Source organism: Meles meles, chromosome 10 (genome assembly GCF_922984935.1).
Source record: "Meles meles chromosome 10, mMelMel3.1 paternal haplotype, whole genome shotgun sequence".
NCBI lineage: Eukaryota > Metazoa > Chordata > Mammalia > Carnivora > Mustelidae > Meles > Meles meles.
The window spans coordinates 55,403,642-55,426,998 of record NC_060075.1 but is presented as its reverse complement, the minus strand read 5'-3'; the positions used below and the strand labels follow the sequence as shown (position 1 = coordinate 55,426,998).

The window sequence follows — 23,357 nt, the reverse complement described above, 5'->3', positions numbered from 1 at the left end:
TTTTAAATGACTCCATTTATCTGGTCTCCTGTTAGATTGTTTTCAGCTCTTCTTTTTTGTTGCTAACTACCATGACCATCCAGCTAGATTAATCTTTTTACATATTTACTTAGGCCAAATTCCTAAAGTTGAATTTTATATTTAATAGTATATATATATTTAAACTATTTTGTACAGTGCTTTAGACTACTATCATTTCTTCTTCCACCTATTCCATGTACAACTATCTTAATTACTTCAATGTAACTTTCCAATTGAAAGTATTAAAAGTTATTGAAAGAAGATATAAGTAGCAAGTGTTATAAAATAGTAGTTTCTACTAATAATTTAAGAGAGACATACTCTAGACTAGGGAAACCTAGAATTTTGTGTTCAATGTACTTTACTTCTCATAGAAATTTATTTTGACTTATTTTATAGGTTCTAGCACAAATTCTCTCTATCAAATATTATGACAGATCTCATTTTTTTTATCAAAGGCAAAAACTGCACTTGAGTCTCACTAATATTTCCAATAATCTTTTTTCAGGTTGACTTTGTATTATATTGGAATAGGAGTTGCTGCCTTGGTTTTTGGCTACATGCAGATTTCCTTTTGGGTTATGACAGCAGCACGACAGACCAAAAGAATTCGAAAACAATTTTTCCGTTCAGTTTTGGCACAGGACATGAAATGGTTTGATGGTTGTGACATTGGTGAATTTAACACTCGCATGACTAAGTAAGAGGATTGATGTGTAGTATATCAACTTTGTTTTCATATATGCTATAACAGTGACTTAACTGCATTTACTTACTTATTTCAGTGACATCAACAAAATCAGCGATGGTATTGGAGAGAAGATTGCTCTGTTGTTTCAAAACATATCTACTTTTTCTATTGGCCTGGCAGTTGGTTTGGTCAAGGACTGGAAACTCACCCTGGTGATTCTCTCCACATCACCACTTATAATTGCTTCAGCAGCCATATTTTCTCGGGTAGGCAAGGTGGCTAAATGCAGTGTTGACCGGAAACAGGAGTATAAACTAGGTTATTTACTAAATTTGTCAAATAAGGCATTTCTATTCATTTCCTATATCTAAAAATGGAAAGGGATATTAAAATAAACATCACCAGTACTTTTGATTTTGTTCACTGTTAATCACTTTTTTGCCTTCAAGTTATTTGACCACAATGAGGTTAATTTTAATATCTTACTAACACTAAAAGAATTCCTCTTCATTTAGTAGCCTAGTGCAACTTCAAATGATAGCATAGATAGAGAATTATGAGAGTCTTACGCGTTCTAAATTTCCAGATAAATGTGTGCAATTCATTTCATCAGAACAAAATAAGAAAATTCTAAAATTGTAAACACTTTTTCATGTCGGCCATTTCAAGTTTTTATTTTTTATAAGGCTCTTAAATTACATTGCAAATGTCTGCTAATGTCTACTTTTCGTACTTTAGAAATCTGTTTCAATTTTTTAAACAAATTATGTATTTTCATTTTAAATTATATTTCTAGCACTATTATGAGTATACCACAAAATATTAATCATTTATAACCTGGATTAGAAACCAATGCTCTTTGTTAAGTCCGAAAACAACCAATATATCCCAGTATCTCTCTCCAAATCAAGTCTGGCAATTCTACCAATATGTATATCCATCACCTAGATTGGAGGCACAGTGCATTCTTAGGGATGGATGAGGTTTTTGATTTTGCAAAGCTAATTGTTCTTTATGGAAATCAAAGCTATAAAATTCACTGAGTTTATTTGCTAACACTATTCAAGTTCAAGCAAAAAAGAATTTGCAGCAATAAAATTCTATGGCTGAATAATTTCTTAACAGGCTTCAATGTTTAGGCAAGAAATCTTTATCTAATGAGACTTCTAGTATTGACCTTATAGCCCTTGTAAAAATCTTCATCCCCAGCGTATTTGAAATGAGGAAACCCTCTCAATAGGAAGATTGCCAACTATGAGTTACTGAGGTCAGAGCTTAAACTTAACTGCCCAGGAAAGTAAAGTGGATAAGAAGTTCAGAAGTAACAACAGTGGGAAATCTAAGTTCTGCTATTATATTAACCGGTTATAAAAAAGAAGCAAATAAAGCTCAAAGTTATCCAAATAACCAAAGACGCCAGGGTGTGTGGTTTCTAGCTTACTTTGATTCATTTATTAAACATCAGGGCTTTTTGCTAGGTGTTTCTTCCTTTCCAGTGATATATATGTGAATTCAGAAAATAATGAGTATTACTCAGTTTATGCTACTTTCTTTAACAACTGTCCAAGTGTGTCTTATGTAAAATCATCTCCAATTAATGTGGAATGTGTTTTGAAAATGAAATTTGTTATGTGAGTAGGCAATAAAGACTTATAACTCAGAGGTCAGTTTTCCTTCTATTCCATTTCATTGAACAATTGTGCTAAACTAAATGAAATCCTTTACTATTAAAAGAGTAGGAAGTGAGATGTTTAATAAAGAAGCACATTCTGATTTTAAAATTTTTAAAAATCAGGTAAACCTGCCTAATATCAACAAGCATGATACACTCCTTCTTCTCTGTCTCTTAAATCTCACCTCTTACTGTTAGAGATACAGGATTTACTAGTAGCCTGCATTATGCAGTAATAGCTTCAGGGGTCATACTTCAGATATATGCAGGATCATCTACCTCCTCTTCCTGCTTCTGTGACGTATAGCCTACAGAAGACTTGCTTTTTACATAATAACAAATCAAGTCAAATTAGGCTTACTAGTTTCCAGAGTGCACCCAAAAAGGACTGTGTCCCTAATGCCCATCTCCAAATCAAGTCTTTCCCAATTTTATTTATGTAAGTACCCAGGTTCTAAGGTTTTAAAAATATAGGGAGGGAACAGTGAAGCTCTGCTTATACAAGGCAGAGTAGAGATTTAGATTGAAGATTATTTCAGACTAAGCTTTTTCACTGCAGTGAGACTTTAAAAAGTCCGTTAATATCTCTGGCGGTTGCTTTCCTAATTTGCAAACTGAGAAAGTTAGGTCAAATGATCTTAAGTACCTTTTCAATAATAAAAGTCTGCTGTTCTAGATTCTACCTGAATTAAATTCTCTGCACGTTACTGCCTCAGGATCATTTTTTTGTTGTTGTTAACTGTGGTCCTGTTTATTACAGATAATCATTTCATTGACCACTAAGGAATTAAATGCCTATTCCAAAGCTGGGGCTGTGGCAGAAGAAGTCTTGTCATCAGTCCGAACAGTTGTAGCCTTTGGGGCCCAGGAAAAAGAAATTCAAAGGTCTGTTCCTTTAATTATGACAATATTTGCTTGGTTTTAGTTTTCCCAAAGTCTGTTCCATTGCATTTTGTCTTTTTAAGGTATACACAGAATCTAAAATATGCAAAGGATATTGGCATAAGAAAAGCTATAGCTTCAAAACTCTATCTTGGTGCCGTGTACTTTTTTATGAATGGAACCTATGGACTTGGTTTTTGGTATGGAACCTCTTTGATTCTTAGTGGAGAACCTGATTATACCATCGGAACTGTTCTTGCTGTAAGTCTTGAGAGCAAAGGTAACTGGCCTATACAGTCTTCTTACCTAGAGTTTAGTAAAAATTGTAAACTAAAAAAAGTTTAGTAAAAATTTAGTAAAAAAAATTCTTGTCTAGAGTTTAGTAAAAATTGTCTTTGAATGACAATGAATGTCAAAAAATGAATGTTTTTTATAAATTCTTGTTTCCATCAATGATTTGTATAGGGGCGCCTGGGTGGCTCAGTGAGTTAAGCCTCTGCCTTCAGCTCAGGTCATGATCTCAGGGTCCTGGGATTGAGCCCCACATCAGGCTCTCTGCTCAGCAAGGAGCCTGTTTCCCTCCAACCACCCCGCCAGCTGCTCTGCCTGCTTGTGATCTCTCTCTCTGTCAAATAAATGAAATCTTAAAATAAAAAAATAAAAATTAAAAAAATAAATAAAAATTAAAATTAAAAAAATATGAAAAAAAAAACGATTTGTATATACCTTTAAATTATAGTTATAAAGGCAGGATTTATTCATCCAGTGTATCTTTAAAAGGACCATGCTTTTAGAAGAATCCTAAATGAATTCCCTACTAGGATATAGAGTTTTCTAAATCCAGCAATTAAAAAGGCCAGTCTCTAGTGAGACTTTTTCCTTTCAAACTTGCTGAGATAAGATGGCAGTCTACATTAACCTTGTTGAATGCCTTCCCTCTGAAAAATTCTGCAGATGAAACTCTCCTGCCCTTCCTCTGTCCTTCAGCATATGGTAAAGTTAAAGACAGACTATCTGCAGCTCTGTCCAACATCACAATTTAGAGGGGTGTTTTTTTTTAAACTCTTAGGGGTTTTATGTTAAATTTTAATTTATTCCCTTATCCTCCCAAATTTCAACAATAAACAGTTCAGTTCAGGGTTAAGAACAATTTGTCTTGCTGAACTGAATTGATCTGGTCTATATACTTCAGTTCTCATTCGGCCTTCCCATTCTATGTAGATTTCTTTTTTGTCAACTAAAGTTATCTTTTGGATTTGAGACTTTCATCATTTAAACTTGTATATAAATGAAACTTGAGCATGGGGAATTTTGGACACATCCTTATTTCTCAATTTATGTGTGACTTTGGGCAAATGACTTGCTGAACCTTAGCTTCCTCATTTGTAAGATAGGGAAAATGCCCCTGACTTTGGTTCTTTCCTTACTTTATTTTTTGCAAACATGTGTCTGTCTGAAAATGAAAGATGTTCAATAATACAAGAATTCAGATAAGTTCAAACAAAAATAGTATAATGTCTCTATGCTACTGAAATCTGTGACATCCTTCTCTGTAAAGTTTAAGGGATCAACCAGCAAGGAGGAAAGGCAACTCATCTCGCTCAAACAGTAAGCACTCCATAGTAAGCAGATTTTCCTACTCAGACTTCCTGGCAGGTGATAAGAAGCCTATGGGATAATCAAAAGTTGTTCCACATTAAGAAAAAGCCATCATACTTGAATTAACTTGTTTCCTTTATGTTTTGACAACAACTTCCATTCCTTCCTACCTTATTTATCTAATATCTCTTTGATCTCAACCATATATACATTTCATTCTGTTGTCTCTCTTATGTAATTGAAGAGGGTAAATATTATTTTCTTGTTCCTATAGGTTTTTTTTAGCGTAATCCATAGTAGTTACTGCATTGGAACAGCAGCCCCTAACTTTGAAACCTTCACTATAGCCAGAGGAGCTGCCTTTCATATTTTCCAGGTTATTGATAAGGTAAGACTTCAAACTGCTTTGAAAGATAGCTACTATTACTATAGGAAAGAAACCAAAAAATTGACACACTTATTTCACTAAAACAAAAAGATGGACAAAATTCATGTTGGGCAATTGGCTATGGAAAGAGATTTTTTTACTTTTCTAAAATGACATTGTGTTTTATTGAAACCTGAAAACATTGTAAAAGAAAATAGTCTTTAAACTATTTTTAAGATGTAGAGTGTCAGGTTCATCCATTGCAGATTTGTAACATTCTCCTTGTTTTTCCAAGAAACCTGCAATAGATAACTTCTCAACAACAGGATATAAACCAGAATGCATAGAAGGAACTGTGGAATTTAAAAATGTCTCTTTCAGTTATCCGTCAAGACCATCTGTCAAGGTAGCTTAATTTAATTATAGAATTGTGCAGTCTTATATTATCTTATCCTGGCCAAGATCTCTTCTTAAGAGATTATTTAGGATTATTTTGACCAAAATTTTGCTTCTTTTCTTTGAGACTTCAGGAGAGAAAGAGAGAAAATAAAGAAAAAAGAAAAAGAGAGAGAGAGAAAGGAAGGAAGGGAGAGAGGGAGGGAGGGAAAGAGTAGGCCAAAACCGGGAGAGGGAGAGAGTGGAAGAGGAGGAAAGATAGATCAGTAATGGACCAAAAACTCTTGAAGAGCTAGTTATATTTTGCAGCCTCTTCTACATCCAACTGACTAAAACATTGTCAACTCCCTGAAATTCCTTTACTCTGCATTTGGGAGCACACCAAAATGTCTTGAATTGATGGCATCACCTATCAGTGGTCCCTGGATATTATCACACTCAACAGAGATAACTTATATTAACTTTCTAGTCTCTAACCTGGAGAAACTATGCCCATGTTGTGCCTTTCCCTTCTCCCTTTCCTAAGAGCTCTACTGCACCAGCATTCGTGTCTCAGGTACATTCTTCCTCACGTTTAGATACATATACACACTCATGTGTATGAGCAGGCACACTTGCAGCACAGAGTTTTTCCACCCTCCATCATTTAGACTTTGGCAAGTTCTTGTGAAAATATTTATCAGTCTTTTCTTTTTCTTTTCATTTTATTTGTGTATTTATCCAAAAAAGGTAGTTATAGCTAAAAATTGCAAAGAGTAATTACTAACAAAACACCTATGTCGTAGAAAAAGGAGACCATGGGGCAATTGGGTGACTCAGTCCTTTAAGTGTCCAACTCTTGGTTTTGGCTCAGATCATGATCTCAGGATTCTGAAATTGACCCCCGTGTTGGGCTCCATGCTCAGCAAGGAGTCTGCTTGTCCCTCTTGCTCTCTGCTCCTCCCTCTGTGTTCTTTCTCTCACAAATAAAACCTTCAAGAAAAAGAATGAGACTATTATTTTAAGCAAAACTGATAACAATTACTAATGCCATCAACCTTTAATACTGTCTAGAATGTCCCCATACCCCCTGGAAAATTTGCATCCAGAAAAGATCTGTCTACTCCTATTTTCTTATTTTTCTCTAAGTTTTTGATTGAAATTCTCTTTTCAAAGCTTTTTATTTTTTTAAATTTTTGTTAATTACCGTTACTGGGATAGTGTTGTTTTCTACCATTTTTCTTAACATAAACAGAGCATTTGCAACTACATTTGGGTTGGTTGTTGAAGACTTAAGTACCAGTTTGCCATTAAATTGCATAGTAAAGAGCTCTCTGGGTTTTAAACAACTTTTTAAGTGAACTTTTGAAATGTAGCCCTTTTTTAAAGCTTAAGAGTGAATAATTTTAAACAAAGAAAGAGTCTGCCACTTTTAAATAAACAAAATACAGATTCTTGGGAAGCCTGATTTGCTCAGTCTGTGTTAAGTGGCTCCCTTTGGTTCAGGTTATGATCCCAGAGTTCTGGGATGGAGTTCCACTTCAGGCTTCTGGCTCAGCAGGGAGCCTGCTTCTCCCTCTGCCTGCTGTTCCTCCTGCTTGTGTGTCTCTCTCTGTCTCCTTGACAAATAAATAAATAAATAAATATTTAAAAAACAACAACACAGATTCTTCCAAGAAAAGTAACAGAAACCAACTCCAGAGTGAAGTACGGATGCGAGAGGAGGTACTCCCACCAGGAGTCCCCAGTTTCTCACCTCCTTTACACAATTCTTCCCTGCTTGGCCCTTTTATGTTTAGCTTATTTAAAGGGTCTGTTTCTGGGGCACCTGGGTGGCTCAGTGGGTTAAGCCGCTTCCTTCGGCTCAGGTCATGATCCCAGGGTCCTGGGATCGAGCCCTGCATCGGGCTCTCTGCTCTGCAGGGAGCCTGCTTCCCCCTCTCTCTCTGCCTGCTGCTCTACTTGGGATCTCTCTCTCTCTCTCTGTGTCAAATAAATAAATAAAATATTTTAAAAAATAATAATAAAATAAAGGGTCTGTTTCTTTACAAATGGGGAAATCAAAGTGAGAGAGTCCAAAGAGAGATTCCCATGTTTTCTGGCTGCGTACATATAAATGAAAGCAAAAATAGGTGAGGGCTTGCTTGCTGTTGTCATTTTCATAGGGTAGTTATTTGTCAGGCTTCTCTCACACTGAAGGTCTGTAGGACACTAAAAGCTGGTAGCAACTCTCAGTGATTGAGGAAAATTTTAAAGTGCTACACCATGAGATCTGTAGAAAAGGAAGGTTTCTTTTTTTTTTTTTTAAAGATTTTATTTATTTATTCGACAGAGAGAGATCACAGTAGGCAGAGAGAAAGGGGGGAAGCAGGCTCCCTGCTGAGCAGAGAGCCCGATGTGGGGCTCGATCCCAGGTCCCTGAGATCATGACCTGAGCTGAAGGCAGAGGCTTAACCCCTGAGCCACCCAGGAACCCCGAAAAGGAAGGTTTCTAATGGTGGAATCCCATTCATGGGAGCACCTAGAGAGTCTTCCTGGTTGTTTTACTTTGCAATACCTTTTGTGATAATATTAAATATATATATATATATTTTAAGTATTTTATTTATTTATGCATTTATTTGTGAGAGAGAGAAAGAGAGAGAGAGAGCACACAAGCAGACCGAGTGGCAGGCAGAGGCAGAGAGAGAGAAGCAGGCTCCCCGCTGAACAAGGAGCCCAATGTGGGATTCAATCCCAGGACCCCAGTATCATGACCTGAGCCAAAGGCAGCCACTCAACCCACTGAGCCACCCAGGCATCCCACATATTTAAGAAATAATTTCCTTAAGTAGCTTATGAAAATACCTGGCAAGATTTCATTCAGTTGTTGCAAATTAGAAGATAAAAGCTTTCACTAATTGGTAGTCATTAAATTGATATAAATTGAAAATATGAACAGTTTGCTGTGGCTAGTTAATATTCTATGAGTACTCTTAATCTAGATCCCCTCTTTACATAGAGAGATGGTGAGAGATTTTTTTATCATTTTTCAAAGTTATGTAAATTTTTATTATACATGTACATGAAAGAAAACAAGACCTAAATTTGTTTTTAAGTGTCACAGAAAAATTCATTTTGTTTATAATTATACATTAAATCTCTGAAAATATAGGGATCATATTTTCACATACCTACTTTTATAGAATTTTTCTCCCTACTTTCCAATAGATTCTGAAAGATCTGAATCTCAAAATCAAATCTGGAGAGACAGTGGCCTTGGTTGGCCCCAGCGGCAGTGGGAAGAGTACTACAGTCCAGCTTCTACAAAGGTTATATGATCCTGATAATGGCTTTGTAAGTTAACCAGCAAAATCATTTGTAGCACCTAGCAATCATTTCATCACATGATGAAATTAGGAAATACCACCTATAACAGAGAGCTTACAACCATATCAGTTTTTAATTTTTAACATTGTCTTTTCTCAGCCAATTCATTTTCTTTCCTGCATATCCATTCATTCAGAAAATATTTATTGAACACCTACTCTGTGCTAGGCAGTGTTCTGGGTCCTGGGGAATACTGATGAGCAAAGCATAAAAACCTCTGCCTTCATCAAGTTTACACTCTAATAAGTAGAGATCGACAAATAAAATAAGTAACATATAGTATGCTAGAAGGTGATGAAAGCTGTGGAGAAAAATAATTTGTAGTACTCAGAATTTAAAAGATTATCAGTTTCTCAAAACATCCCCGAAGAATATCTGTAGAAAATATGCTCTCTCATTTTCTTCTGTTATCTATAATGTTACACTTGACTTTGTTACCCTTGTAAATAGCATAGTTCTGTAACTATGATAGTTACAGAGCATAATTCTTAATGTTTCTCTTAAGATTTTCAGCTATTTAAAAGAAAATCTACCTTGCTAGAGCCTGGTTTCATTTAAATTTGACTTCCTATGTCTTCATTTGGAGTATACTAGATTCACGTATTCATGCTAATATTAAATAAATAAATTATTGGATAAGCATTGCATACATAAAACAGTTGCATAGGATACCCATGCCCAGAGAGAATACTAAAGTTGGTGAGAAAGATAGGCTCTGTAAGTTATAATTATCAAACCTTGACTCTCCCACTGGAATATTTAGAGTAATGGGTAATGACACTATCTATGAGGAAGACTGTGTTCATTTACTATTATTTCTATAAATGAGTAAAAGGTATTTTTGCCTTTTGCAGTGAAATGGGATGTTAAAGAGAAGAAAGGGAATTTCCTAGGGTCACCTGGCTGGCTCAATTGGAAGAGCATGTGACTCTTGTTCTCAGGGTTGTGAGTTGAACCCCATGTGGGAAATAAAACTTTTTTTTTTAAAGTGCATTTTTTAGAAAAATATGCAAAGATCACATCAGTCTTAAAATAACAAAACTGAAGTTTGTTACATGTGTTGACATGAGAACATTTGTGGCTCCTATAGCATGTATCTACATAGTAATTTGTTTTTCTTAGAGTTAAGATTTTGAGGTTGTTTGACAAGATTTTAAGCCAGGTTTTTTATTTGTTTGTTTGTTTTTTCAAAGATTTTATTTATTTATTTATTTGACAGACAGAGACCACAAGTAGGCAGAGACACAGGCAGAGAAAGAGAGAGAGGAGGTAAGCTCCCTGCTGAGCAAAGAGCCCGATGGTGGGCTTGATCCCAGGACCCTGAGACCATGACCTGAGCTGAAGGCAGAGGCTTTAACCCAGTGAGTCACCCAGGCGCCCCTTAAGCCAGGTTTTTTACATCATTTTATTCGTTCCCGTTTATCAGAAAAAGTGTTGACAATATACGTACTATAAATATTTTATCAAAATAAGTCTTTGATCCCTGAAACACCCTGCTTCTGAGCTTATGGTTTGGACTACTAAAAAGACTCTAAACACAATGCAGCATAAGGCATCACAACATGATTCATTCCTTTGGTTTGGCAGATCACAGTGGATGGGAATGACATCAGAACTTTAAATGTACACCATTACCGAGAACATATTGGAGTGGTCAGCCAAGAGCCTGTTTTGTTTGAGACAACCATTAATAACAATATTAAATATGGACGAGATGGAGTGACTAATGAAGAGGTTGAGAAAGCAGCAAAAGAAGCAAATGCTTATGATTTTATAATGGCATTTCCCAATGTAAGTACACTATGTAGCCTGTGGTCTTAACTTAGAACTAATGCAGGGCAATATTCCAAAAATAAGATAACAAAACAGTAAATTCTACAGAGTAGGGGCAGTGTGAATAACTGTTGGATTGTCCTAAATGAAACGTCTGTAAATGAGAAAGCGTGGCAGCAACCAGAAGAAGAAATGCATCATTGAATCATACTTAGTTCTTACTGGTTCTCACTGCAGCTGGAAAAGAAAAATAAATGAAGAATATATAACAAAGAAATATGAGACAAAATCATCAGTCTAAACTGAGAATTACTGTGTCTGCAAATTGCTGATTTGTAAGGCCATCTTGTGGCTAAAAGTGAGAATGTCACAGACAGTGTGGAGATTGGTTCTGTGATAATGCAAAAGGAAAACTACGACTGTTTATTAGAAGCGCATGAGGATCATGGGGGAGGAGAGGAAAAAATGAAATAGGATGAAACCAGAGAGGAGACAGACCATAAGAGACTCTTAAACTCAGAAAATAAACTGAAGGTTGCTCAGTTTCATAAGTTTTATGCTTTTTTATAAGTAATACATTATACATTAATAAAATTATAAAAAAGAAAAAAAAGGAGCACATGAAGCCAATAATGGAAAACAGATGTAAAATCGTATTTGGAAAGAGATATAATAAACTAAAACTCTTGATATTAGTTTATATCACATCCTAATGGGTATTTAGAATTGATAGGTATAAAACCATTTATTTACATTTTCCAAAGTATTCATTCATCAAAATCACCTTGAAACTATTGTGGGAAACATTCTGTAAATTACAAAAGGATGAGATTTGAAATTAAAATACAGACTAAGGGGTGCCTGGGTGGTGCAGGCAGTTAAGCGTCCAACTCTTGATTATAGCTCTAGTCATGGTCTCAGGGTTCTGAGATCAAGCTCAGGAGGGAGTCTGCTCGAGATTTTCTCTCTCTCTTTCCCTCTTCCTTTGCCCTACCACGTGCACATATTTCCCTTTCTCTCTCACTAAAATAAATCTTTAAAAAATAAAATACAGAATAAAATTCTACTACACCAAAAGGAAACAGTAACAGAAAAGTTTATTTCAGTGGATATATTTTACAAACCATACTCCATGAGTCATAATAATTTTGTTCTTTTTCTTTTATTAAAAACTTTTGTTATGTCACTAATTATCTTTTATCCCCCATTATTTTGGATCATAATTGGAATAGCAAACTCATTAAGGGCTTGAGATCATTCTTTGCCTTGTAGTTTGGGAAAACAGACTTCCTTTCTTTGACCTTTTAGCACTTTCAGTGACTTCCTTTCCTCAAACACCAAGGATCTTCAGTTTCCCACTTGGAATTAGGGAGTTTTCTGGGACCTCTTAACTCAAACCCTGTAAGTTACTACTTGCCTTTAGTAGAAGGTCAGTATTTACACAAAGATGTTCCTTGCTATAACTTTTATGTAAATCTTAAAGATATAATCCAAAGAACAAATTAAAGATACTGCCTTATCATGATGGAAACTAAATTACACAGCCATGATTGACCAGAGAAATAATAAGCACAGTAATAAATAAGATTTCTAGAAGTCCTCAACAGAAAAATTGGGGAAATTGGTGCTTAAAAATAAATGCCACTACTTCTATGATATGCACATGTTTTTAAGTTAATGTATTAGGATTAACTGATATTTCCTAGCCTTTTGCCATAATCAACCATAAAACTGGTTAAAATATATTAGGCATAGGATAATTGTTTCCAAGCATTGGACAAGAGGTAACACAAAACCATGATCCCTGAGAGAAAGGAAACTTATGAGGAAAGCCCATAAAGTTGCAGCATTCCGCATAGGAACAAATCTCTGACCCCATCTCTGTGAACTAGAATCCAGACAGAACATGGCACTCCACTAAACTGAAAGGCAGAGATAGAATTTCACAGCAGCTTAAGCAACTGGAGAGGCAATGAAAGAGCTGTAGAGTTAAGGTATGGGGATAGAAGTCCCTGTAGGCACCCCTTAGGAATCCTTAGCTGAGGATAAGACTTCCCAAGGATTATCAAAGAGCAACTGCTACAAAGCTTTGAGTATAATAGAGATCCTAAAAGCCAGGGAGTGTGATGGGAATGTTGAAAGCACAGCCCAGCAATAGTGGAATGGAATATGCAGGCATATAGCTGAGACACCAAAAAAGGCCATGCCTTAAGAATAAAGACCATACCTTATAGTATGCTGACTCTAGACCTGCCCTAACAAATTCTAAAACCTAGCCATGACAAGATCCCCAAAGGAGATAGAACTTATAGGTTGGGTCCTACCAAGTTTAAAGATTTTCTACAGATTCACCCAACGAAGCATAAAACCAGGATTACACAAGTTCAAAATGATCAGTCAGGATTCAAATTGCTTACTAGAACAAAAATCAACTTTGTTTTCAGAAGAAAATAGAATTCAATAGTTTTTCCAACATAATGTGTACAGAATTCAGTATATATTCTGCAACAAATAGATACCCAAAGAAACAGGAAACTATGACCCATAAGCAAGAAATCATAATCTAAATGTGTATGCACTTAAAAATTTCAAAATGCATGAAGCAAAATCTGCTAGACCTGAAAGGAGAAAAAGAAAAACCCACAATTTTACTGAAGCCATCAGTACTTGATAGAACAGGTAGGAAGAAAATCAGTAAGTTCAGATAATCAGATGACCTGAACAATGCTATCAACCAACTAGCTCTAACTGACATTTATAGGACACTCCACCCAATAACAGCAGAATACATCCTTTTCAAGTACACATGGAACATTCACTGAGATAAACAATATTCTGGGCCATTAAAAAAAAAAACAACTTTGCAAATTCAAAGAAAACATACCAATATGTTCTCAGACCATAATAGAATTAAAGTATAGAAATCAGTAATAGAAATATATCTGGAAAATCCAGATATTTGACGAGGTCAGGTGCATTCAGGGTGGTATGGCCACAGGTTGGAAAATCACAAGTATTTGAAAATTAAATAACTCACTTTTAGATCATTTATGAGCTGAAAGAGGAAGTGTTTTTTTTTCTAAGATTTTATTTTTTTATTTGACAAAGTTTACAAGTAGGCAGAGAGGCAGGCAGAGAGAGAGGGGGAAGTAGGCTCCCTGCTGAGCAGAGAGCCCGATGCAGGACTCAATCCTAGGACCCTGAGACCATGACCTGAGCCAAAAGCAGAGGTTTAACCCACTGAGCCACTCAGGCACCCTGAAAGAGGAAGTTTCATTGAAAGTTAATGACTATTTTAAACTAAATAAAAATGAAACTGATGTTTATCAGTACTTGTAGAATACAGTTAAAGAACTGCTTTAAGAGAAATTTATAGCCTTAATTCTTCTTTGATAAAGAAAAAAAAGATCCAAAATCTGTAAGTGAATCTTCCAATTTGAGAAACTAGAGTTAGAGCAAGTTGAACCCAAAGCAATTGGAAGGGAAATAATTTAGAGCAAAAATGAGTGAAAGCAAAAACAGAAAAACATTAGAAAGAATCATTAAAATCAAAAGTTGTTTGCTTTAAAAGATTAATGAAATCAGTAAAACCATAGCAAGGCTGATAAAGAATCAAAAAAGAGGAGAGAAATTACCAATATCAGGAATGAAAGATAGTATACCGTTATTGATCTCAAGGAGGTTAAAAGATTACAGGTTTAGTATGAGAAAAACTATGCCTATAAATTTGACAACTTAGTTGAGGGTCAATTTATTGAAAGACACCACCAAAACTCACTCAAAAAAAAGGAGATAATTTTAATAAGACCTATAACTATAAAAAAAGTTGACTAGATATCTAAATAGAGTCAACAGTTACAAATGAAAATAAAAGTAAAAGTGGTATTCAGAATAACATCAAAAAACATTAAAATAGGACAAAAATTTTTTTTTTAAGATTTTATTTATTTATTTGACAGAGAGAGAGATCACAAGTAGGCAGAGAGGCAGGCAGAGAGAGAGGAGGAAGCAGGCTCCCTGCGGAGCAGAGAGCCCGATGCGGGGCTCGATCCCAGGACCCTGAGATCATGACCTGAGCTGAAGGCAGCAGCTTAATCCACTGAGCCACCCAGGCGCCCCAAAATAGAACAAATTTAATGTAAGGTGTAAACCATCTATATGAAAAATATGAAATGTTTCTGAGAGAAACTAAAGATCTAAATAAATAGAATGTAACTTATTCATTGATCTAGAGATACAGTATTTTTAAAGATATGTATTCTCCCAAAACTGAAAAATTTGATGCTATACAAGTCAAAATCCCAGTAGTCTTTTTTTGTGTATCTAGAAATTGACCTGCTGATTCCAAAATTTATTTGAAAATTTAAAGGACCAAGAAAGGGAAAACAGTTATTTAAAATAATTAAAAAAAAAAAAAACAGCAAAGCTGGAAGACATAAATATCTAATTTTAAGACAACCATTAAGGCAATGGAAATGGCACAGCAATGGACATGTAGATCAGTAGAAGAGAATAGTGCCCAGAAAAAAGACCCACACATACCTAGCCAAATGATTTTTGACAAGGCCAGTATTAATTTGTTTGGGAAAAGGAAAGTCTTTTTAACAAATGGTGCTGGAAAAATTGGATATCCATTTGAGAAAAACAAGTGAAATGTGGCCCTTACCTCACCCCAACACATATTAATTTGACATGTATCTTAGATCAACTGTAAAAACTTAAACTATCAAGGGGCTCCTGGGTGGTTTATTCGGTTGAGTGTCCAATTCTTGATTTCAGCTGAGGTCTTTATCTCAGGAAATGTAATTGAGCCCCAAGTCAGGCTCACCACTCAGCAAGGAGTCCACTTGAGGTTCTTTCCCTCTGTTCCTCTTCCTACTTGTACTCACATTCTCTCTCTAAAAATAAATTAATCTTAAAAAAAATTAAAGTATCAAACTTCACAAAAAAACTTAGGTGAAAAACCTTTGTGATTTTGAAGTAGTCAAGGAATTTTTAGATAGGGAATCATTTATTATCTAAAAAATAATAAATTGAACTTTATTGAAATTAAAACCTTTTAAAATACACTATTTAGAAGGTAAAAAGATAAGACAGAGTGAAAGAAAATATTCACAATACATAGATCTGACAAAGGACACACACCCAGGATATATATAGAACTCTTACAACACAATAATAAAACAAATGTACAAACTCGAACAGATATTTCAAACACCCACAAAAAGAAATAGACAATATACAGACAAAAAATATTCAACATTATTAGTCAGCAGGGAAATTCAAAGTAAAACCACAGTGAGATGCCATTCTACACTTGCTAGAATGGCCAAAACTAAAAAGAATAACAGTAATAACTTTTGATGAGGCTGTAAAACAATTAAGTCTCTTATTCTGAATAAAGTGAATTGATACAGTTGTTTTAGAAAGAAATTTGCCACTTTATTATAATGTTAAACCTATACTTATGACTCAGCATTCGATTCCCACTTATTTTTCCAAAAGAAATGAAAATATGATCGCAAGAACATTATGTACATGAATGTTTGTAGCACCTTTATCATACTATTCAAAAGTTGGAAACAATTCAAATGTTCATCAGCAGTTGAATAGATAAGCAAATTGTGATCGTTATATGATTGTTAGATGAAATACAAGATTTTCAGTACACTTTGAATTTCAGATAAACAATGAATAATTTTAGCATAAGTATATGCTAAATAGTGTATGAGATATATTTACGCTAAAGAAGTATTCATTGTTGGGCGCCTGGGTGGCTCAGTTGGTTAAGCGACTGCCTTCGGCTCGGGATATGGTCCCAGGGTCCTGGGATTGAGTCCCGCAACGGGCTCCCTGCTCACTGGGGAGCCTGCTTCTCCCTCTCCCTCTGCCTGCCTCTCTGCCTACTTGTGCTCTCTCTCTCTCTCTCTGTCAAATAAATAAATAAATAATCTTAACAAAAAAAAAAAAAAGAAGAAGAAGAAGAGGTATTCACTGTTAACTGAAAATCAAAATTAACTGAGCTCCATCATTTTTTGTTTTTGTTTCTGTTGAATTTGGTAACCCAAGATAGATTCACATTTTGTGAAGCACTACTCAGAAATAAATAGGAGTGAACTGCTGATCTACACATTATGGATGAATCTCAAAAATATTATCCTAGGTAAGACAGACTGTAAAAGTACACACTGCAATTATAGCATGGCTGCAGGATACAAGGTTAAAACACAAACGTCAGTCATTTTCCTATATATCAACAATGAACAAGTGGAATATGACATTAAAAGCACGATACTATATATATTAGCATCCAAAACAATGAATTACTTAGGTATAAATCTGAAAAAGTTTGTACAAGAACTATATAAAGAAAACCACACGACTGATGAATGAAATCAAAGAATTTTTTAAATAGAGCAATATTCCATGTTTGTGGAGAAAAAGACTCAATGTTACCTAGATGTCATTTCTTCCCAGTTTGATCTATTGATTCAGTGCAATTCCAATCAAAATCTTAGCAAGTTATTTTGTGAATATCAACAGACCAATTCTAACATCTATATGGAGAGATAAAAGACCCACAACAGACAACACAATATTAAATAACAAAGTTAAAGGACAGCACTATCTAACTTTAGAACTTAGTATAAAATTATAGAAATCAAGACAGTGTAGTATTGGTGAAAGACTAAGCAAATAGATCAACAGAACAGAGTACAGAGTTTAGAAACAGACTCACATAAATACAATCAACTAGCATATGACAAAAGAGCAACAGCAATACAACAGAGAACATATAATGTGTTATTGCTCATTTCAATGAACAAATGGAACAACTGGACATCCACGTGTAAAAAAAATAAATCTAGACACAGACCTTATACCTTTCACAAAAATTAGCTCAAAATAAATCATAGACCTAAATATGAAATACAAAGTCATAGAACTTCTAGAGATAACAGAGGAGAAAACCAAGATGACTTGGGTATGGCAAAATTTTTTAGAATCAACATCAAAAGCACAAACCATGAAAGAAGTCTTTGATAGACTGAACTTCATTAAAATTAAAACTTCTGTTCTGCAGAAGACAACGTTAAAAGCATGAGAAGATAAGCCACAGACTGGATGAAAGCATTTGCAAAACACATATCCAATAAAGGACTGTTATTCAAAAATATATAAACAAATCTTAAAATTCAACAAGAAACCAACTTGATTTAAAAATTGACCAAAGAGCTTTATAGACACTTCACCAAAGGAGATATGCTGATGGCAAATAAGTGTGTGAAAAATGTTCCACATCAAATGTCATCAGGGAAATGCAAAATAAAACAGTGAGATACAACTACATGCCTTTTAGAATACCAAAATCCAAAACACTGACAACACCATATGCTGACAGGGATGTGGAGCAACAAAAACTTTCATTCATTGCTGGTGGGAATATAAAATGGTATGGAGATTCGGAAAGACAGTTTGTTAGTTTCTTATAAAACTAAACATAGTCTTATCATATTATCTATTAGTCATGCTCCCTGATACTCACCCAAAGGAGTTGAAAACTTAGGTTCACACAAAAACCCACACGCACAGATGTTTATAGCACCTTTATTTGTATCCCCAAAACAGGTGGGTAGGTGAATGGATAAATAAACAGTGAATGGATAAATAAACAGTGATAGTCCGGACAATAGGATGTTATTCAATGCTAAAAAGAATGACCAGTCAGGGCGCCTGGGTGGCTCAGTGGGTTAAGACCTCTGCCTTCGGGGGCGCCTGGGTGGCTCAGTGGATTAAGCCGCTGCCTTCGGCTCAGGTCATGATCTCAGGGTCCTGGGATCGAGTCCCGCATCGGGCTCTCTGCTTGGCGGGGAGCCTGCTTCCCTCTCTCTCTCTCTCTCTGCCTGCCTCTCTGTCTACTTGTGATCTCTCTCTGTCAAATAAATAAATAAAAATAAAATCTTTAAAAAAAAAAAAAAAAAGACCTCTGCCTTCGGCTCAGGTCATGGTCTTAGGGTCCTGGGCTCGAGGCCTGCATCAGGCTCTCTGCTCGGGCCTGCTTCTCTCCCTCTGCCTGCCTCTGCCTGTCAAATAAATAAATAAAATCTTTGAAAAGAAAAAAAAAAAAAAGAATGACTCAACAAGTCATGAAAACATGGAAAAATCCTAAATGTATAAGTGGAAGAAACCAGTCTGAAAAACCTACATACTGTATGATTTCAATTACATGATATTCTTGAAAAGGCAACACTATGGAACCAGTAAAAAAGATGAGCGGTTGTCAGAGTTTGAGGTGAAGAAGAATAGTCAGAGCACAGATTTTTAGGGTAGTGAAAATACTCTGTATGATACTATAACAATCAGATACATGTCATTATGCATTTGTCCAAACTCATAAAATGTATACTACCAAGAGTAAATCCTAATGTCATCTATGGATTTGGATGATTATGATATGTCAGTGTAGGTTCCTCAGGTATAACAAATGTACCACTTCTGTGGAGGATGTTGGATGGGGGATATCCTGTGGAATGGGGGACATTGCATATGTGTGTAAAAGGTATATGGGAAATCTCTATACCTTCTTTTCAATTGTACTTTGAACCTAAAATTGTTCTTAAAAAATAAATCAAAAGAAGGCATGCACTGTATGATTCTATCAGAAGTTCTAGAACTAGTGAAATTAATTTATAGTGATAAAAATCAAATCAGTGTGGATTTGGACTGGAAAGATTAATGAGGGAACCTTCTAGGGTGATGGAAATATTCTGTATCTTTACTGGTAGGTAATAACATGGCTGTAATCATTTGTCAAATCTCATAGAACCATATCCTTAATATGTGTGCATTTTATTATGTATAAATTATTTCTCAATAAGGTTTATGGTGTGTGTTTTTTTTTATGTGAAGGCCAGACTCTAGAATAATCACAGTTTTAGAGACTATTTAAATTTATAACCTTGAAGAAATGAGCTTTGGGTCATGGACATAATCCAATACAATATTACTGTGTTTCATTAGTTCTAGAAATTATCTCTAACCTCAAATATCTAATGATATCTACTCTGTTAAAGATGTATATCCCAAAAAATAAAAAACTAAATAAGCAAAAGAAGGCCTAAAAAGTGTTCCAAGATGGAAAAATATTTTGAGAAGTTTGATTTTGCATTAACCTTCCCATACTCTCTTTCAGAATATCCAGGGAGGAAATTGTAGGTAATATATTAAGTTGTTAGTAAACGTTTCAAATAACAGTTAAGAATGTAGGGGTGCCTGGATGGCTCAGTGGGTTAAGCCTCTACCTTTGGCTCAGGTCATGATCTCAGGGTCCTGAGATTGAGGCCTGTATTGGGCTTTCTGTTCAGTGGGGAGCCTGCTTCCCCCTCTCCCTCTACCTGCCTCTTTTCCTACTTGTGATCTTTCTCTCTCTCTGTCAAATAACCAAAAAAAATCTTAAAAAAAAAATAGTTAAGAATGTAGTTGTATTACTATGGTTCTTTTAAAGATATCAGTGCATTCTAAAACTGTCTTTAAAAACTTTGAAAATTGGTTCAAATTATTGTTAATCCATCTAAAAATCCTTCATGATCATATGTTCTCATTTCCTTTTTTTTTTTTTTTTAGATTTTATTTATTTATTTGTCAGAGAGAGAGCACAAGCAGGAAGAGCTGCAGGCAAAGGGAGAGAGAGAGAAGCAGGCTCCCTGCTGAGCAGAGAGCCCAATGTGGAACTCCATTCTGGGATCCTTGACTCTGGGATCATGACCTCAGCCAAAGGCAGACTTAAACTTAACCTCCAGGTGTCCCATTCTCATTTCTTTTAGTACTAGCTTAATTTTTCTTAGGTCCTCTCTTTACTAGACTTTTTTTTTCAAATAGTTGTTTGTTTTTACAAAGAACAGATCAAAGGTCAAAAGCAGCCAGGCTGAAGTAGTGATTAAGCTGATATTAAAACATAATATGTAATAATATGTGATTGTCATTTCCTGCTCAAATGACTTGATCATGCTGTCTTCTGTTTTGTGCTTTTTCTGATTTTTCAAATAGAAATTTAATACCTTGGTAGGAGAAAAAGGAGCACAAATGAGTGGAGGACAGAAACAGAGAATCGCTATTGCTCGAGCTTTAGTTCGAAACCCAAAGATCCTGATCTTAGATGAGGCTACATCTGCCCTAGATGCAGAAAGTGAATCAGTTGTTCAAGCTGCACTGGAGAGGGTAAGTGACCAGATTATTCCTTATATCCATAGTCCTGGTTCAACACTGTTTTTAACACAAGAAAGTATGATTCTGCAGTAGATTATTTCTTGAGTTCAGAGCCATCTTTAAGATATTGATGCAAAGTGTTCACCCTTGTAAAATCTTCTACATGATGGAATTGATTTGGATGAGAGAAGAAGATGCCATAGCTGCTGCTAAAAACATACAGGAGGCTGATATCCAAGCAGTCATCCCATATATGCCTCTTTTCCAATAGCTCTGCACTTTACACCTCCCCATAATGATCCCACACCACTACCACCACCACAGCTATAACCACATCAACTCTTAGCCTCTTTTATACACACCTGTGGGTTCTCTTCTGTGACCACTTTTCCTCTTTAGCACAGCCCCAAAGAGTTCTTAACTTAATTTCACCTCCAGTGGAGAAGCATACAGTCTAGTTTTCCTGCCCTTAAACCATCCTCCTCTAAGAGCCCTGGACCCTCTAACCTCACACTAACCTCCTGCTTACTGTTTACTGCTGACATACTTCAGGACTACAGTGCAGGGATGGTCCTTTACCAAATTGCATTGCATTTGGGAGAGTGATTGTAATTTGGGAGAGTAATTTGGGGGAGTAATTTTTCATATCTCTGCCATATGGAAAACCATTGAATACTTCTTTCAGTGGGCAACCCTACTTTTACCTTTTTTCTTTTTTTTTTTTTTAAGATTTATTTATTTACTTGAGAGAGAGAGAGTGAGCAAGGGGACAGGCGGCAGGAGAGGGAGAGAGAGAATCTCAGGCAGACTCCCTGCTGAGCATGGAGCCCAACACAGGGCTCAATCTCAAGACCCTGAGATCATGACCCAAGCTGAAATTAAGAGTAAACTCTTAACTGACTGAGCTGCCCAGGTATCTCCAACCTCTTTTTAAAATCATGGCTCATGGCCTTCAGACCCTTTAGAAGTCTTTTTTTTTTTTTTTAAGATTTTATTTATTTATTTGACAGAGAGAGATCACAAGTAGGCAGAGAGGCAGGCAGAGAGAGAGAGAAGAGGAAGCAGGCTCCCCGCCAAGGAGAGAGCCCGATGCAGGGCTCGATCCCAGGACCCCGGGATCATGACCTGAGCCAAAGGCAGAGGCTTTAACCCACTGAGCCACCCAGGCGCCCCGACCCTTCAGAAGTCTTAATGACACATATTACTTTGAGCTTGTTTGAAAATGTGTTGTTTTTTTCTGCCTAAGAAGATTACAGGCTTTTTCTTTTTAAGTATTAACTTTGTGCAACCAGAAATGGATACCACCAGAGTCCCCACTGCTTATTGAATAATCTATTAGTTACTATTATTACTTGCAAGTCAGATTGTGTAAGTTTTTACCCTTGTTTCCATTCCAAAATAAGAGTGCCATGTGATGCTTTGTGTGTTGCACTCAAATTGTGTTCAGTGGTGATACTTAGTTCCTTAGGGCTTGAATGTACAAAAATTTATTATACTTAACATAACCATCTTTTAACTTATATAAGATTTGCTTTCATTTTATTGAGGTATAGTTAACAGATATATAAGATTTTTAAAAACATATCATAATAGGCTCCAGCCATTGTTTAGAGGTTAAGTGCCCATTGCCTTTTCATCCAATGTGTTACTCACTTCAGGCAATCAGAACTTGCTCAAACTTCTAAAATAATAGTTGCTTGGTAACACTATAAACTAATAAAAGATTTTTTTTTTACTACTGGTTAAAATGAAATCTATATCATAATAAGAGAACAACGTAAAATGTAAACCATGATACAGTTATATACAATAAGTGTACCTGTGCACAAAAATGAAGACAACATGTATAAAAATACCAATTGTATGGCAGGATTATGAGGGAACTTAAGTTTTTAAAAATTCATTTACTGTATTGTTTTTCAGTTTTTAAAGGTGAGGGGATTATTGACATTGTGGATATGTATAAGTGTGAAACTTCTTTAAGTAGGTTTTGCTGGTCTTGTGGGATGGAAGTAAATGGTAACAAATGGGGTGACAAGAGTACAATAAACTGAGTAATTATATATGCCTCAGTTGATTGGAAAATGACTCATAGCAAAGAGAATTAAAATATAGTAAAGGTAACAAGAGCTCCAGTCCCATGAGAGTCCTCTACATATACCACACAGAGCACAGTTGTGGAATCAAACTTTTGGAGAGGTCCCTACCTAACAAGGGAGGGCTTGCAGCAGATCTCATTTCTGCTCATCTAAGAACTCTCAGATCTGCTGCATAATATGGCCTAACCTACAATAGCTAGCAGATTTTTACAGCTCAAAATATCTTGTAAGCTACTAACCAAATAAAGAGGAAACAACAAAATATATCCCTTCTTGTTGGTGAATGCTGTATCCACCTCCCTC

The 23,357-nt window shown here is 35.6% G+C and overlaps 1 protein-coding gene across 1 annotated transcript in view; it reads left to right on the top strand.

Annotated features, from left to right (window-relative positions):
- ABCB5 (ATP binding cassette subfamily B member 5) overlaps positions 1-23,357 on the top strand; it is a 119,142-nt gene that overhangs the window by 17,660 nt on the left and 78,125 nt on the right. The window contains exons 5-13 of the mRNA XM_046020966.1: positions 530-721; positions 807-978; positions 3,145-3,269; positions 3,350-3,527; positions 5,140-5,253; positions 5,528-5,638; positions 8,818-8,943; positions 10,564-10,767; positions 20,797-20,967. Coding sequence (XP_045876922.1) covers positions 530-721; positions 807-978; positions 3,145-3,269; positions 3,350-3,527; positions 5,140-5,253; positions 5,528-5,638; positions 8,818-8,943; positions 10,564-10,767; positions 20,797-20,967 — 1,393 coding nt within the window. The remainder of the gene's footprint in view (positions 1-529; positions 722-806; positions 979-3,144; positions 3,270-3,349; positions 3,528-5,139; positions 5,254-5,527; positions 5,639-8,817; positions 8,944-10,563; positions 10,768-20,796; positions 20,968-23,357) is intronic.